The following is a 19,333-nucleotide window of genomic DNA, read 5'->3' as shown; positions in this document are numbered from 1 at the left end:
ATGATGGTATTGGGTCTGCCTCTCTCACAAGGCTGCTGGGAGTATCTAGTAATTTAGTGCTTTCAAAAGTATCAAGTTACAAGCAGTTAAAGAAGGTATCCTATTGGTTATATATTTTAAAGTTTATATTTGCACACATTATAAAAACAAACTTGTCTTATTTGATTGATATGCGATACTTTCTTACAGAGGGAGGGAACTTACCAAGAAGCTCACATATGCCTCCAACAGTTTGCATAGGGATCTTTACACCTGTGAGTGTGGATGCAGGTGCTAACTGCAAGCATCTAACTCCCAGGAATTCAACTCCATTATTCTGTGGGTCATAACTCACAGAGCAATACAATTTCACATCCTTCCCTGTCACCCTTCACATGTTACAGGGAAAAATTAGGTGGCAGATTTATTTCACAAGACTAACTCCTTAAATATTAGCCACAGAGACTGAATACAGCTGACTTGGGACTACTTCTGAGAATTAATTCTTATCTTGGCCTCCTCTCTCTTTTGATTCTTCCTGGCATCAGTGGGCCTTTTATCTAAATCCTTTCGCGTTCATTGTTTGTGGATGTGTAAAGAATATGTATATACTTCAAGAGGTGTATGTAATATTTCAAAATTTAAGGTATTTTTTAATTTAAAATTTGTGTATGTCTGTGGTTGAAAAAGTTACCTTGTAGCAATCAAGATGCAAGGTGCAGCTGAAAATACAGTGTCTTTGAAAATATATTTTTGAGTAATGAAATTGCATTCCTCATTTCAGAACATGATGAGTGCATCACAAATCAGCACAACTGTGATGAAAATGCTTTATGCTTCAATACCGTTGGAGGACACAACTGTGTTTGCAAGCCAGGCTATACGGGGAATGGGACCACGTGCAAAGGTAAAAGGTTTAAATGCCAACACCTCTTCCATTATATATAATGCAATCTGTTTCTACTGCTCTCTATTCCTGATCATTACCATGTACCTGCTGGCCACTTCCCGCAGTGATTGAGAGCCTTAGCATGTGACCTGTAATCTTCCTCTCAGGCCTTGCCATCCTCCTGGGATGTGTTTAAGATCCTCCTACTTTTGTGTTTAAGACCAAACAGTTCAGCTTCTTTGACTTAATGTTCTTTGGTCTCAGCTACAGTAGTTTTCATCTCTCTTCCCCTCTAGCAAACCACACCCACAACTGCAATCTAGGCATTTTTGTCCATCCAGAACTGTTCCATCTTTGAAATCCTACACTTCAACATTTTATTGTCTAACCCCAAGTTCCTCTCTTTCTAGTTTGCTAACTGTTCCTTCTTCAGCCCTTGATCTTCAGTTACTTTGAGTCTTGTTTTTCATCCAGTTTACCAGTTTCCCGCTTTCAGCTCTTTCTTTCTGAGCTCAATCAGGGCTTGATCATGACAACTATTTTGCTGACAGCACCATCAACCCATTTGCTTTATTATGATTATCCACTGTGAAATACTTTAATCTAGGGCCAGTCTGACAGTTTTGCCTTCCAGTTCTCTCTTGTAAGTTGTTTGGTACTACTATAGAAGTTTAATTTACTATGCAAACTGGGTTCCTATATGTTGTAGCTTATTTTAGCTGGCTTGTCAATGCCATTGATAATTCTGTTAAATGTCCTATAGAGCTTGGATTTCTGTTTCCATCAATGGATATTCCAACTGTAGATCACCCTTATCCTTTAACTCACTTTTTAAACCACTTTCCTCTTTTCTTGCATCAGATGAACTTTCCTCTAACTTCACAAGGGAAATCAGAGTTCTGCCAATGCCTGTACAATAAAGTTCATATTTTTTTTTTTGGAGAGACTTTTATTATAGGGTGTGTGCACTCCCTGGAGAGAAAAAGAGAGGGAGAGAGCAAGAAATCACCCCCCATAGGGGATGGCCACGCCACAGCCCCTTCTGCTCCATTCTGTTCTTGGGATTTGGGGCACACACACACACACATACACACACACACACACACACACACACACACACCTGGTGTGAGTTTCAAGCCTCCAGGTCTGGGACTTGAACCACAGCCACCCGTGTGGTGTCCAGTGCCTTAACACCTATACCACCTGGTGGCCCAGAGTTTGTATTTATTATATTATATGATTTTTTCAGCTTAGGCATTTCAAGATTCAATGTAGTTTCATTCCTCAAATATACTCTGGCCTTTATCTTGGAGTTCACTAAAATCAATTTACTAAGATACTATGTGTGTGGGAGGTAGGAAATAACAAAGACTGGCTGTTAATGCAATGATTCAGGAACATAGATCTTAAGGGATGGCCTACAATAGAGGTGGGTCAGAGTATTTTTCCAGTTTTTAAAACTCTATAGAAATCTTTAGTGTAGATCATTATGAAGAAGGCCTCCTTATTGTGGGGTCCAAATCTCATAAAGATTTTCTGAGAAATACTAGACAATCCTGAGGAAAGACAGACTTTTAGAGGCCATGGGGTATTATAACTCAGTTCTTAGGACTTTTCCCAAAGTGTCTGGATGTTCAGAGAGAGAGTTTATTTGGGCTTAAGATTCCATGTGGGAGCCCTGCAGTTTCTCTCTTCAATTTCTCTTTGACTCTGATTCCTGTTCGATAAGAAGAATGAAGTTTACAGCACAAATAATTCACCAAATTATAAGAAGATGCAAATAGATCATTCTGATTTGTGAAGGAAGGAGAATTTTCAAGGATCTATAAATTCTTCTGGAAGTTAGGACTACAGGTTGCTTAAATCAAGATTCTAGTTCTTATGTATATCTATGTTGGGAATTTGGGGGTGGGGAGCTGAGAGATAAGTAGTTTAGATATAAAACTGAAACCTTTAGATTCTATACTGTATCAACAGACTACAACTTTGCAAATTATGTCACAAAAATATGCAGATGGGGATTTATTACTTATAAGGTTTGAATTCTAAATCCCTTTGCAAATCCTCACTGAGCAAGGTATTCTTTTTTGTCTAAGATGAAGACGGACTTAGAACATACAACCAAAGAAGCCAGATGGTCTCTCTGAGTCCATTCCTTTAACTCAGCACTGGAATTGCACATTTTCACTTTTTACCACTCTGAGAAATTATATTCTAGCTAAATAGAGACTAGAAACTAAAGAAAACGCATTTGCCCTAATGCTTCGAGCAAGCTGGTTTTAGTTTATTCATGACAAACCTGGTCAGGCTGAGCAAGCACTACCTCAGCCTTACATAGCCAGAGACTAAGCTGAAGTAGAAATAGGTTTGTAAGGGAGCTCAGTCTCACTCATCTTGTTTTTCTCACCTTTTTGTCCTATTTTTCTCACTTGTCTTTTTTTTTTTTTTTTTTTCCCCTTTTATGTACTTCTGTGAAGGCAGCAAATCCCAAAAGATCACCTTTGCAATGGTTTAGACTTTGGCTCCTTTTCTGGGCCATACAAAAACTTTTCCCCTTCCTCCCAGACTCACTCTAATAAAATGTCCTGTCCTTGCTCTTAATCTTGGATCCTGACCTATCCCTAGCAGGGAAATGCAAGGTTCTCCTTGAGGACAACTATTGCAAGTTCTTCTTTTATTATGTAATTCATCACAAGGACTGGTTTATAATGATGGGGATTGGAGGATGGAGCATTTCCCTAACACTTTGCCACTTTGCCAGTGTGAACAATGGTCAGCACCTCATGGGATTCAATCATTTCCTTTTGTTCTCTAGATAGTGTTTTGCTCCAACTATTTGGGGTGGTTGCCATATTTTAGCTTATTTTTATATTTTTGTTTATTACAATTAGTTGTAATGTGAATTTTAATGTATTTCCTATTGTATAAAGTTATTGTATTTTGTTAAAAGAAATTTCATTGTTTTATGTTACAGGTGAAATATCTATTATTGGAAAGAATAATATTTTCTAAATTGTGCTGAGATTTCTTACATGTATAAAAAATATTATATTAATACGAAATTTTAACAGATCTTAAATTTGATATCTATATCTCCAAGGGAATAAAGAAAAGCTGAAATTGGACTCTATTGAACTGCCTGTTTCTAAAGTGCTAAAATCATATATCTGAATTATTTCAGCATTTTGCAAAGATGGCTGTAGAAATGGAGGAGCCTGTATTGCTGCTAATGTGTGTGCTTGCCCACAAGGCTTCACTGGACCCAGCTGTGAAACAGGTAAGAATATCATTTCATCTTGTAGAAAATGAATTTTTACGCCAATACATAAAGTAATCCATGAGGAAAATAATGTTTCAAGTTTCAAGTAGGCTCTCAGAGCATGAGCTATTAATAAGGAAGTGCTAGGAGCAAGGAGGTGGGAAGTTTCAGTGATGCAAGTCACTGGGCGATTCCCCAAAGTCACTCTAGAGTGGTTTTGCAGATATTATAACTAGACATGTATCAAAAGTCTTCAGAAGAATGTGTGAGATTGCTCAGGATCCTGTGACTTCATAATTCATTTTACTCATTTGGCGCTCATTTGTACTGGAATTTATATGACTGTATTAAAGCATTGAGTTTAGTCTTATGATCAGCTCATTTTCTAGGACACACTGTCTCCTGCATCCACATCTAAGAATTTTTAATAAATTTTTATCCAATCCATTTAGTATTCATTGTTGTTTAAAAAGTCCTTTATTAAAGAAGTATTTAACATTTTGTACTCTTTAATTATTCTTCACCTAGGTACATTATAAATGTATTCTTTCTGATATTAATACTAAAAACTTTAAAAATTAATTTTAAAGCTATATATAGTCTGTGTATAGCTTATGACCTCAAAATACAAGCCTTTTTCAGATGAAACACACTCTTTGTGGATTAATAAAGTATTTCGAGTATTAGCTTCTGATTAAAATGATATCAGTCGTAGTTTAGTTGCTTTTGGTTAGAAGGTTCCCACAGCAGACAACCTCAGAGAATCTGTTTATTCTCCCTGAGAGAGCGCTGCTGCCCCTGGTGATCGACATTTGTCATCTCCTACTACTTTTCAGAAATCTCAGTTCCATAGATACAGTGCATGCTCTGCCTTCGTTCCATTTGCAGAGCCATCTGGTTTAATAAAAACACTGGCTGATCAGAATGTGAGAAAGAGAATGTTCTGCTTCGTTTAGGAAGGAAAACTTATGGAATAGACACTGCCAATGTGCAGAGAAGGGTACTTACACAAGGGCTTGCGTCACTAGGTCATCTCTTTCTACAAGTATCTCTAAATGGTATTTTTAAAACTTCAAGGATGAATTGATTTCAAAGATCTTTATTAGAAAATGCATAGTGACTATCTTTCATACGTAGGACATTTTTAAGGAGATCATTTCCCATATCGGTATCCCCAAATTTATAGTGTCTGTGGATCACTTACAGAGTTGTTCACTTGCTAAAAATGCAGATTTTTGGTGGTTAATTATTATAGATCAAAATCAGGCACCTCTAATGCAATGACACTTCAGTATTTCTATCCCATTGTGTCTACCATCAGTCACACACACCGAGGTGCACTCTGGATCCCTTGGACATCAATGTCTGTAGTGACCAGGTTTTCTGAATATAGTATTTTGTATTATTTCTAGTGTAGAGTCTGGTTCCTAAATATTGACTTTTTCTGGACAGTTCAATAACATGAGGAAAATGGTGTGGGATTTTCCACACCAGAAAATTTGTGATGAATAGCAGCCATGCCCAATACTGCATATCATTCTTCTACTAACAAAAAAAAAAAAAAAAAAGTGTAGAGTCTGGTTCCTAAATATTGACTTTTTCTGGACAGTTCAATAACATGAGGAAAATGGTGTGGGATTTTCCACACCAGAAAATTTGTGATGAATAGCAGCCATGCCCAATACTGCATATCATTCTTCTACTAACAAAAAAAAAAAAAAAAAAAGAGATAATGAAACTCTACAATGGCATAAAATGAATGTTAGCAATGTAATATTTAAGACTGGGGTTAAAAATAATCCAACAGAATAATTAGTTGTCTCTATTCGATTAATCTTGAACTTTAATTTCAGTCTGTAATAAGACAATCTTAGACTGATTCTAAGTAGCTGTCTGTACCAGACAAAGTACAGACAGAAGAACAGATGGACTCCAGATTTAGTTCTATTGTCTACTGTTATGTGGCCCTGGGCAAGTTACTTAACTTCTTAGGGCTTGCAAACTCTACATATCCTCTTACTCTTCCCAACCACTCTCTTCCAAGGTAACTATTATCTCTACTTACATATAGAAATATTGGTTCAGAATGATTGCCTAGGTTTTTTTCCTCCTAAAGTCATAGAGTTAGTAATTGAATACAAAGGTCATACTATTCTCAAACCTAATCCCTCCCTATATGTTTCCAAAGCCCCCAAACTGAACTCATCACCTCCTAAACTCATCCTTCCTTTCCTCCTCCCTTCCTCCCCCAAAACCTGATTCCTTCCTTCTCTTCTTTATTTTAGGGAATTTTCACCCAGTTTTCTAGGCCGGTAGTTGGGAAGTCATGTCTCCCTAGCCCCTTTCTGCATCTTGTAATGTCTTTTGATCCCATGTCTTCACTAGGATCCATTTCTTCCCATTCCAGCTGGTGCTGTGTAGTTCAGGGCTCTTGGGTTTGTCAGAGTACAAATCTGATGATATCACCATATACTGAAAAAAATCTTCAGTGTCCTCCAGTACCCTCAGGATAAAGGCCATTTTTAAAAATAAGATTTATGAGACCCTTAAGCTTTGGCCTCTGCTTGTCCTCTCAGCTTTACCTTCTTGTCCCTCTGCCTCTTGATGTCATTTCCACCTCCAGCCTTTGAGATTCATGAAGGTACAGGATGTATCTTGTTTACATTTGTTCCTTAGACACAGTATAAAGCCTACGCTTTAGTAGGTACTCCATAAATCCTTGGTGCATAAAGAAGGGCATAAATAAGTGGTTAATTAAATGATGAGAAAAAAGATTATGTGGTTGCTTCCTTATTCGCTGGTCTTTTATGAATGTTAGTTTAATGAATCCTTTAAGGTTACCTAGCCCTGTACCCTTATAGAGAAGGTAAGGTTCATCAAGTTACAGAAAAGTGAAGTAACTTACACAAAGCATTTTATTATAGATCTAGATTGGCAGTCTAGAACACAAGTTTACTTATTCTTAGTCTAGTGTTTGTCTTTCCCTCTCACTCTCCCTTCATTCCTTCCTTTTTCCCCATCTTCCCATCCTCCTGACTTCTTTCCTGTTTTCTGTTTTTTCCTATGCTATACTATCTGCCTAGGAATTCATTGTACTGTCATTTTTTTCACTAGGTCTGTGCATTTTGTTACACCTGTACTTTCAACTACCAGTTAATTCTGTTTTAAATAGTGATGACTGTAGCAGTTTTTCTCTCTCAAAGGAAGGAAAGCATCAGGATTGTCAAGATTTCCAAGTGTGGGGGGAACCAGCAGTTAGCATAATAGCTATGTCGCTGGATTCCCATGTAGTCAACCGTGGTTCACGTCCCGGACCCAGTGGTTTAAATCTCACGCTGGGCGCGTGTGCGTGCATGCCCAAGATCCTGAGAGGAGAATGGAGGAGAAGGGATTGCGGCGTGACCATCCTCCTGGGGGGTGATTTCTGGCTTTCTGTCTCTATGTCTCTCTCTGTCTGTCCGGCGAGCACACGCGCCCTATAGCGAAAAAAACCTCTCCAAAAAATAAAAAAATAAAAAAGGTTTCCAAGTGTGGGAATGGCCTGGATCTGGCCTGTTGGAGTTGGATGCTGCCTGATAGCTTAGCAGGGGATTGATTCATGGTCGCAGTGGCCATCTGTTTAGCCCTGACAATGGAATCACTGAGGATGAAGGAATAGGATTTACTTGTTTTCTGAAAGACAATCTTAACGTGCATGACAGTTACCAACCCTGTTACTTTAGTTGAGGTCTCCTCCAAACATCTCTTCCTTCTATTTGTGCATTGCATGTATCTTAGTAGGAATGATTGAATTCATAAAAGGGCTATGTGTATGCATTTTACTAAGATTAATTTTTCATGGACTTCCTTTTTAGCCACTGTATAAAAACACCCTCATGTACAGCATAACTTTATTTTTAATTAAATATCCTAATATTCCATCAGGTGTTTAACTTGGACTTAGCAGGGTGATTATTTCTTGAATAAATCAATAAAATGTATTAGAAATCTATGTGCTGAGGTTTGGCAGATCTATCACTGCCATAATGTATTTTTATACAGTTGCTAAACCTCAGCAAACATGTGTCTGATGATCTAATTAATATGCAAAGCTGTCTTATTATACTAAAAGTAAATCTTTCAGTAGTGATTTAAAGCATAATTCCAAAAGATTTGACAGTCCCCTATAAGCAACTGCTGACTTAAATCAAATTAAAATGCTTACAATTGAATAAAAAGTTGATATCAGATGGCAAAGCTGAAAAAAAAATGCTATAATATCAAAGCAGAGATCAGACATTTTGGTGAAAAATGGCTTCTTTTTTTTTTAATTCCTGTGTAAAAAAATAAAGGGTTTCTTAGCCACAGTTCAAAACATGAGATAGAATTTCAATTTTTTTGAGTAATTAAGTTAATATAAATTTGGGTTGCATTCATAAGTGTTTTTGTAGCTTTTAAAATATGTAGCTTCAAAATGACAAAAATGAAGCATGAGGCAAATATGAGTGCTATTTTACTCTGACAGTAACTTAAATGGATTGAAGTTAGTTGATTAAAAAGAAAGTATGTAATTATTATAGTATACATAGTAGAATTTTTTTTTTCTAAAAAGTTATTGTGCTGGGCTGGCAGGTAGTGTAATGTTTAAGGGCTCTGGACTCACATGGCCGACCCAGGTTCTGATCCTGGACCTGGAGGCTTTGCTTTCTCACTTCACCCCCCTCACTCTCTCTTGCTCTTGCTCTCATTCCCTCTGTCCCTCTCTGGTCAAATTAAAAATAAATAAATAGTTAAATAAAATAATTTGAAGAAAAAGTTTATTGTGCTAGAGGTATGTATACCTAGCATTTATTATTAATGTCAAATTCTGAAGCTTCCTGATATGGTTGAATTAACACTTTTTTAGTATAAAATGTACATATTGATTTCATGTTTTGATCGCTTAATTTTAAATAAGCAGTATTTTTCAGAAACTTGCATCAATCTGTATAATTTTACACTGAAAGACTGAAAAAAAAATAGAAGGAAGAGAAAATTCTCAAAATATGTCTGACATAATATTACATTTTCTTATCAAACTGACTCACAGTAGAAATCCTTTACCAGTAGTGGAAGAGAACATGAGTAGAAAAATGTGAGATAATTTATGGTTATAAAAGAGAAGAACTTCAGATACCTTTGTTTTGCCAACTAGAATCATTTTTAAGTGTTATTTTGAATTTATTCTGCTTTAACTGAACAAGTTCAAAGTTCATATATAAAATCCATTTGAAAACTTTATTGTAATAAAGAAAATTTAGGATGAAGGAAGCTCTGCTTCTCCAATGGTAGTCACTGTCCATTGCAGTCACTTTTCTGGACCTGAATTTCTCAAGGAAAGAGATGAGAAGCTGATACTTGCTGAGACACATCTGACCTTGAACTTCAGTTTCTAAAGACACATGTGATCAAGTAACATTTGGTGAATGAATGTAGATTAATAATCTTTCTATAACTCCAGGATTAATAAATTTTATATAACTTTGTATAACTTCAAATCGCAATGATAATTTTCTTTTTTTAATTTTATAAAATTAAAAAAAATAAAATATAAAGCAAAACAACACTCTCACCATAGGCTTTTTTATCATACTGTGCATACAAGTTAACCTGGGTAGTTAAGACATATCTTTCCTTTATGCTCATGATCTAACCTCTTTTAAATAAGATTTTAACTGTTTACTGTTTTACCAAATCCTAGTCTTCCTTGAAGTGTTTAACACAGTGGTGAAGAACACAAAAATTGAAGTCAGAGAGAGATGGCCCGAGTTCGAGAGTTACTGCCAAACAATTGTATGACCTATTCTCCAATTACCTCATTTTTCTTTGCTTTAATTTGCTTATGTATAAAATGAAAATGATAGTAATATCTCCCTCAGGAGTTTGTTTTGGAGATTTAGTGAAGTAAATAAGTCACATAACAATCTGTCTGGAGCTTAGCAATTACCTTATAAGTGATACCAGGTTTGATTATATTATAAACTTTAAAATTAAATCCAAGTAAAAGTGTATATACAGAACGTTTTGAGACTTTTGGACATCCTTGAGTTAGCTAGGATAGGGAGCTTGTAAAATAACAGTTAAGTAAAATAAATAATACTAGTTTCTTGATTAATTCATAAATCAGCTTTATGTATAATTCTACCACCATAAAGTGGTAGAAAATGTTTAATTAGCAATTCGTGTCCTTTACATTTGCTTAAAAATTGCTTATTTTAGTTCTCGCACAAATCTTTACCAACTGATGTTTTATGGAAACCTGTCTTTGAACTGTTCAAAAAGTAGTTAAAAGTTCTTAGTATTGGGGCCAGCAGGTGGAGTGGTGGTTAAGGGTGCTGGACTCCCACGTGGCCGACCATGGTTCGAGTCCCAGACCTGGCGGCTTGCTTTCTCATTTTTCCTCTCTCTCTCATTCTGTCCCTCTCTGGTAAAATTAAATAAATAAATAAATAAAGTTAAATAAAATATTTTTTAAAAAAGCTCTTATTGTTAAATCTCAGAGTCATTCTTCCAAGTCCTTTAGGTTAACTGGAAAAAAATCTTACTCTTTCAGTGTATCAGTTATGTGTAAGAGATAACAACTATAAGGGGGACATTTTTCAGACTCTTTTATTGTAAGATCTTCCTAATTAGCAGTGAAAATTAGGGTACTTCCTGGAGTTAATGTAAAAGAGAAGAATAGTTTTCAAGCTCTTAGAGAGCAAGGTCCCCCCAAAAAAAATCCAAGCGAAATTATTTGGGAATTTGGAAAATATCTTCAATTTTGTTTTAAAGATACTGATAATTTTTTCAAATGATCGCCTTTGTTTAATAATTTGTGTAATGCCTTTGAATTCCCAGAATTTATCTTTCCTCTCTTTTTTAATTTTTTGTTTTTTAATTAGAAGAAAACCAGGACTAGGGGACCAGCAAGTGGCATGGTGGTTAAGGTGCTGGACATTCCCACATGGCCAACCAGGGTTTGAGTCCCAGACCTGATGGCTTGCTTTCTTACTTTCTCACTCTCTCTCTCTATGTCCAAATTAAAATAAATGAGTTAAATAAGTAAATAAATAAATAAATCTTTCCTTTTTTTAAAAAAGAAAAAGAAGAGGACCAGGACCAGCAAATGGTATAATGGTTATGTCACTAGATTCCCATGTAGTGAACTGTGGTTCGAGTCCCAGACCTGGTGGCTTAAAACTCATGCTGGGCATATGTGTATGCATGCCCAAAATCTAGAGAGAATGGAGGAGAGGGATTGTGGTGTGGCCATCACCCCTTAGAGGGTGATTTCTTGCTTTCTGTCTCTCTGTCTCTCTGGCACATGCACACATGTCCTATTGGGGCCAGCAGGTGGAGTGGTGGTTAAGGGTGCTGGACTCCCACGTGGCCGACCATGGTTCGAGTCCCAGACCTGGCGGCTTGCTTTCTCATTTTTCCTCTCTCTCTCATTCTGTCCCTCTCTGGTAAAATTAAATAAATAAATAAATAAAGTTAAATAAAATATTTTTTAAAAAAGCTCTTATTGTTAAATCTCAGAGTCATTCTTCCAAGTCCTTTAGGTTAACTGGAAAAAAATCTTACTCTTTCAGTGTATCAGTTATGTGTAAGAGATAACAACTATAAGGGGGACATTTTTCAGACTCTTTTATTGTAAGATCTTCCTAATTAGCAGTGAAAATTAGGGTACTTCCTGGAGTTAATGTAAAAGAGAAGAATAGTTTTCAAGCTCTTAGAGAGCAAGGTCCCCCCAAAAAAAATCCAAGCGAAATTATTTGGGAATTTGGAAAATATCTTCAATTTTGTTTTAAAGATACTGATAATTTTTTCAAATGATCGCCTTTGTTTAATAATTTGTGTAATGCCTTTGAATTCCCAGAATTTATCTTTCCTCTCTTTTTTAATTTTTTGTTTTTTAATTAGAAGAAAACCAGGACTAGGGGACCAGCAAGTGGCATGGTGGTTAAGGTGCTGGACATTCCCACATGGCCAACCAGGGTTTGAGTCCCAGACCTGATGGCTTGCTTTCTTACTTTCTCACTCTCTCTCTCTATGTCCAAATTAAAATAAATGAGTTAAATAAGTAAATAAATAAATAAATCTTTCCTTTTTTTAAAAAAGAAAAAGAAGAGGACCAGGACCAGCAAATGGTATAATGGTTATGTCACTAGATTCCCATGTAGTGAACTGTGGTTCGAGTCCCAGACCTGGTGGCTTAAAACTCATGCTGGGCATATGTGTATGCATGCCCAAAATCTAGAGAGAATGGAGGAGAGGGATTGTGGTGTGGCCATCACCCCTTAGAGGGTGATTTCTTGCTTTCTGTCTCTCTGTCTCTCTGGCACATGCACACATGTCCTATAGCAAAAATCTCTCTTTAAAAAAAAAAGTAAAACAAATAAAGTCACTTTTTAGATTTTTTCAAATATTCTTTTAAAATATACTGACTAAATTCCTTATTATTTTTGAATAAGCAGTATATGCACATGGTTTAAAACTTAAATGGATAAAGAACATACTATTTAAGCATGCTACTTAAATAGTAAACTTTAATTTGTGAAAGTCTGTGGTTGCCAGTGGGAATACAGGGATCTCAGGGATAGGATCTTTCTCTCCCTTTGGATACCTTCATACTTTGAGTAGGAATGATCTGCAATTTTCTCATTCACATATTCAAAATAGTTTTTTTTTTTTACATAGTTAAGCTGTTATACTTCTGTTTATCAGAAATATGATAGGAGTAAACACGAACAGTATCCTGGAGAGATATTAGAAAGGGATGGGCAAGAATAACTGTCTGGGTCTTAGTCATCTATAATTCAAAATATCTTCAGAATGTAACATTTTATTTTATAGTACTTAAGTTATTTTTGTTTCTTTTGTTTTAATTCTTCTGTTTCATCTTTTCTTACAGAAGAACATACTTCAGTATACTCTCTTAAAGTGGCCTGTTTGTGGTAAACTCTCAGTGTTAGTCTGAAGAGGAAATTAAGACTTTCTTACTCTTAGGTCAATTAGGTGTAGAATTCTACTGTTTTGTAAGCTATGAGAGAAGTATTCCTTTGTTTTGAAACATCCGAGGTTTCTGCTAAGTCTGCTTTTAATTCAGTCTGATCCACTTAAAAATATTGTCTTTTCCACACTAATTGCTATTGTTAGGGTACATGCACTCTCCAGAGTTGAGAGAGACAGAGATAGGGAAAATGAGAAATTACCACCAAGAGATATGGCCACTCCATGATCCCCTCTCCTCCGTTCTGCTCCTGGGATTTTAGGCACACACATACACATACCTGGTATGATTTTCAAGCCACCAGGTCTAGGATTCAAACCACAATAGGCCATGTTGGAGTCCAGATGATTTAATCACTACACCACCTGCTGACCCCACACTAATTGCTTTTTCAGATCTCCTTTTTTTTTTTTTTTAGAGATTTTTGTTTTATGGAGCATGTGCTCACTGGATGGAGAGAGACAGAGACTCTGAGAGGGAAAGTGAGAAATCACCCTCTGGGGGTGGGGGGTGGCCATGCTGTAATAGTCCTTCTCCATTCTCCTTCCAAAATCTTAGGCATGCACACACACATGTGCTTGACATGAGTTTTAAGCCACCAGGTCTGGGATTCGAACCATGGTTGGCCATGTGGGAGGCTAGAGATGTAATGACTGTGCCATCTGCTGGCCCCAAGATTCCCTTTTCATTAGAGTATGTGGTTTGAAATCATTGTGTCTGGGTATGAATTCATTTTCACTTTCTTGAGATTCCTCTAGATATTAAACCTGAAAAATTATCTCTTTTTTTCAGTTTTGGAAAACAACCTTTGTCTCCTTGAGTGTTTCTTCTTTCCCATTCTCTTTCTTTTTTTCCTTTTGAACTTTTTACTGAATGTATGTTGACCCTCATAATTTCTATTTCTTCACTTTACTTTTTATGTATTCCATCTCTTTAAATCTCAGGGTGGTGTTGTTGGTAATTTCTTTATATTTATCTTCCAATCTATCAGTTATCTCCTTAGCTTTGTCTAATCCTTTGTTTAGCTTATCCATTGATTTATTTTTTATTTTAATAACTTTTTTTTTTACTTATGGTAATTCACTTTCAAATATTTTGGTTCCTTTTTTTGGTTTATATTCTTTTTGTGTGATTTTGATTTCTTCTTTATGGCTCTAACAATTTTACATGTATTTATCTCACATTTTACTCTTTATGAAGTTGTTCTATTGTTTAAAGAATAAGAGGGTCTAAATCTACTTTTTATGATATATATTGGCTTTTTGTTGTTGTTGTTGTTGGCCAGAGGGTGCATGTACATTCCAGCAAGAGATAGAAAGAGACAGAGAGAGAGAGAGAGATTGAGAGAAAGCACTACCGTGGGCCATGGGCATGTCCATGCCATAATCATTTCTTCATTTCTCCCTCCTTTTGGGGTTTTACACACATGTGCCAATTATGCTTTTCAAGCTATTAGGTCTGGGACTTGAACCACTGGAGATCCAGTCACTGTAACCACCACACCTTAAGCTGACAACACATTTTCCAACTCTTGCCATGATGGAGTGTTGCTCCCTCTTGTGTTATGTATTTTTGATGTATGACATTATTATTGTTATTATCATTAATACCAGAGGGTGTGTACATGTGCACAAGAAAGAAAGAAAGAGAGAGTGAGAAAGTGTCTGCTAATGGGACCTGACCACCTGACCATGACACTATCCTTTTTCCTCCTATTCTCCCACCACTATACTGGCCTCCCACACATGACCCTAACATTTTTCTCAGACCTGTGGATTGTCATCATTGAAGCTTTACATGAAGATTGCTATCTTTTCTCTCCAGAGAAATTTTTACATTTGCTTTTATAGGTAATCCAGGAGCATTCCAATCTGTAATTTGCTTCAATTTCCTTGCCAAGTGGTATACCATACAGGTTGTACCCATTTTAATCTCAAAATTCTGTAAGAACAAATTATTTTTTTCTCTAATCAAGTTCACACAGAATAGTATCTTCTCCTAATCGCCTGTGCTGGGGATGTTCCATTTGTGTGTGTGTGTTGTGGGGGGAGGGGTATTGTCTATATCTCTATCCTATATTTAAACTGAGAGGCAGTGCATCAAAGAGGCTGCTTTGTGCTGAAGTCTTAGACATTCTACAGGACCAAGTCCTCTAAGATGCAGTCAGCCATATGATCCATAAAGTCAAATTCTGATCTTCACCTCCCTCTTAAGCTATAGAGGAATTTTCACTTTTTAGTGAGCTTAGTTATAAATTTAATATTATATACTTTGAGCCATGTATTTGTAGAAAGATTTTTGAGATATACAGTTTTTTGTATTGCTGGAATTGTAAAGAAAATCATCTGCTTTAGGCTGGGCCCTGAAATAAACTTTAAATATGTATACATACATATATATATTATATATATATATTATTAATAATAATTCCTGAGGGTGATGAACTCTGGCCACTCATAAATCTGCAAAGTGTGTGGTGAAACTCATGGTGGCAGAATGAAAACAGGGAATAACATAGTAAGAAACAGTAATGATATGAACTTCACAGAATTTATTAGGAATGTAGTGGGGGGTGTGGTTGCTTTTTTTTCTGCAATGCAAGTTTTTTTTTAATTTATATATTCAATCACTGTACATCAGTACAGCTTGTAAAATAAATTGTGTTTTTTTCTTGTCCTATGTTATTATATTGTTGAGAAGATTATATTAGTTAATACATGTACAGAGTTATGACCTTATCCCTAATCCCTACAATAACCCTCTAAAGTAGTTATTATTACCAGATAGGGAAAATGAAGTTTAAAAGATTAAGAAATTTGCTGTGGTCTGTAAAGCTAGAAAAGTGAGGATATGAGGAATCAAGCTCAAGGCTATTGGATTAAAATAATCTGCTCATTTTTTCTTCTGACATTTGACCTCCTGCTGCACCATTAGATAATGGAATTCCTTTGACATGGCAACAGACTTTGTGGAACGTCGGTGCCACAGGATGATCCACGTTGAACATTTACTATGCTATTGTGCATGCACAGGAGCACATGACATGTAGAAGATGCAGAAAGTAAAGTGCATTTCTTTTCTCTCAGGATTTTATACCTCCAACTGTCTAAATTCACAAGGGAGCATTTTATCTATATGACGGGGAAAGAACAGGTGGATACAAAAATACTACTAATACCTTTTAAGTGACTGTGAACTACAAATCTCATCTAGTATGACAACCCCACAAGAAAATGCTCTCAAGAAGAATGCATTCTGGAACTGAAATCCCAGCAGTTGTAATTTACAGGGGAAGGCTTTCATGATAAACTCCCACTAGTGGGCCCTCGGAGGCAAACAAATAGCTGATTAAATGTGTGAAAAAGTACACTCTCAAGTGTGAGACAGAGTTTTCCTTGCCAATCTTCTCAATATTCATGTCTGGAGATAATTATAAGGCTGAGTAAGAATGAACTTGAATCTCTAGTTTAATCAAAAGCCTTAACAGAAAAAGTTACAGGAACTCTCTGATATTCTTAGCCTTTTAAGATGTAAACTCTTGTTCTTCTTAAATGAGGTGTGTTTTCATTTGCCTCAAGCAACCTTTAAAATATAAATTACTCTCTCAAGGATGCTTTTTTCCCTTAGATTTTAAAAGGCCCAACTCTGGTCTTAAAATTAATCTTGCCTTTGTTCTTTTTATATAACATTAAGTCTATTTTTACTACTTGTTGTTTTTTTCTTTTAAAAATGTTTACCACAAGCCACTAAAATGGGTTATATCAGTTATCACTTCAAATCAATTGACTGCAGCTGCTTGTGTTTCTTTTTACTTGAAAATCAATCTAATGGAGTCCGTAAATGTGACAACTTATCATTTATTGTAATCATTCATCTTTCAACTACTGATAACAAAAAAAATTAAAACAGAGATGTCTATAAACAGTTCTGAGGAGATAAGAATCAAGAACAAGTTACATATGACAGGATGTCAAAATTATATTAAATGAATGGTGGGAAGGGTACTCCATCAATAAGTCATAAAACTTAATTACAAATCAGAGTATTGAATCTGTTACACAAATATCTGTACCCTACACTGAGTGAGAAATGGTATCTACTGTCCAAAATCAATTAGATTAGAATAAATCAACTAATTTTAGTTTATATAGGAATGGAGTGGGAATAAATTTTTTTATCATTAATAAATATTCATATGGGCCAGCAGAAGGTATGGTGGTTAAGGTGCTGGACTCCCACATGGCTGACCATGGTTCAAATCTCAGAACTGGTGGCTTGAAAATCACACTGGGCTCGTGTGCATGTGTGCCAAAAATCCCAGAAGGAGAATGAAGTAGAAAGGATATAAGTGTAGGAGGATGATTTCTCACTTTCCCTTTGTCTCTTTCCAGTGAACACACACACCCAATGCAAAAAAATGAAATAAAATAAAATAAAATAAATATTCATACTGTATTATCTGAGATAAAATTTTTCTCTTCAAGGACTTTACATTATTGAAAGTCAAACTGGAGGCGTTTTCTTTAGAGCCTACCACCCCACTAGGATGGCTTTCTTGGAAATCAAATAAATCTCTTAATCACTGTTTCAAAGTGTTTATATTTCTCCACCTTTCTGCAGCATTTGATGCTATTAACCAAATTCTTTCTAGTAACCCCTTTTTTGTTAGATTTCCTTAATACAAAGTCCTCTCTGAACTGTAGTATTGTGACAACCTATGTTACAGGCATTTTTACTCATATAACTGTTTTCATTCACATTTTTGGGAAAAAAAAAAAAGGTTGAGAAATGGGGGGAAAATATATATGAAACAAGAAATGGAAAATTATTTGACAACAATAACATGTATGATTAAGCCACTATACAGTGTATTCTGGATGGGAAATCACATTTTGTATGCTATGATGATGCTCAGTGAATGAATGTAAAATAAATTATAAATAAATAAATAAATACTTTGCTTAGGGTGACATAGCTACAGACTGAAGAAGTTGAAGTTAAATCCAAGATTACAAAAACCAAAGCCTGGGCCAGCCTCTGGTGTGCAGACTGAGGCAGCTGGATTCCACATGAACCTTTACATACTTTGAGTCCAGACACAGTGGCATGTAAAATACACAAGGAGTATGTGCATGTTTGCACACATTCCAAAAGAAGAGATGAAGGAAAGGGGGATTATGGCATGACCATGACCATGGGGAGTGCTTTTGCACTTTCCCACTCTGTCTCTCTGGGGAGCATATACACCCTTTGGTAAGTTAAAAAGAAAAACAAAAATCCAAAGGTCATGTGTACTATACTGCACTGATCCCTGAATGACAGCTTCTGTAACCGGAACTCTTACTGTTATGACTCTCCTTCTGATTGCCTTTAATTTTCCCCCTGCTGCTTCTTCTACTACTGCTACTTCTTCTTCATCTCCTGAATGTGGAAATTTCACAATATTATACATTTAATCATCTCATTTCTTAATGCTCTCTCCTTTTTTTTTTTCTTCATTTTTGAGAGGTGTTTTGCTATAGGTCACATGTGCTCGCCAGAGAGACAGAGAGACAGAAAACACACACACACACACACACACACACACACACACACATCCGGGGGAGATAGCCACACCACAATCCCTTCTCCTCCATTCTTCTCTCAGGATCTTGGGCATGCACGCACACGCACCCGGCGTGAGTTTAACCCACCAGTTCCGGAACTCGAACTGCGGTCAACTACATGAGAGTCCAGTGACATAGCCATTACACTACCTGCTGGTCCCAATGCTCTCTCCTTTGTAAAGCTTAACTACCCTCAAGTCTTCAACAGGATTCACTCTATCCAAGTACTTCACTCTATCCAAATCTTAATTCTTATAGCCCAAGGGGCTACTGTCTGATTCTATTTGCATTTTGCACTACACTGTGGCCCTTGGGTTTCCTGGATCTTGAATGTTTTCTTTTCTTCATACTGGACTCATCTAAACCTGATAGAATACCCATCTGCCTTCATGTAATTCATTCCCCTCAAAGTAACACCAGTACCAGAATTTTAACCAGTGTAGAGGATAATGGAGGAGGACTAAACAACAAACAAAAGGAAAAACCCAAAAGTGAAACAGTGACCCCATTTTTCTAGAAATGGTTTGCCTATTTCTTGCCACACAATCTGAAGCAGATTTTCCATTAAGGTAAAGAAACGTGAAGTG

The 19,333-nt window shown here is 36.2% G+C and overlaps 1 protein-coding gene across 4 annotated transcripts in view; it reads left to right on the top strand.

The window, feature by feature from the left end:
• Positions 1–19,333, top strand: part of NELL2 (neural EGFL like 2) — a 365,981-nt gene that overhangs the window by 257,480 nt on the left and 89,168 nt on the right. For all 4 annotated transcript variants that reach the window (XM_014584214.2, XM_006168557.3, XM_006168556.1 and 1 more), the window contains 2 exons: positions 764–886; positions 4,050–4,145. In XM_014584214.2, the coding sequence (XP_014439700.1) occupies positions 764–886; positions 4,050–4,145 (219 nt within the window). The remainder of the gene's footprint in view (positions 1–763; positions 887–4,049; positions 4,146–19,333) is intronic.

Source organism: Tupaia chinensis, unplaced genomic scaffold, assembly GCF_000334495.1.
Source record: "Tupaia chinensis unplaced genomic scaffold, TupChi_1.0 Scaffold145870_1, whole genome shotgun sequence".
Taxonomy (NCBI): domain Eukaryota; kingdom Metazoa; phylum Chordata; class Mammalia; order Scandentia; family Tupaiidae; genus Tupaia; species Tupaia belangeri.
The sequence above is the reverse complement of the archived record's forward strand: the minus strand, read 5'-3'. Positions and strand labels throughout refer to the sequence as shown.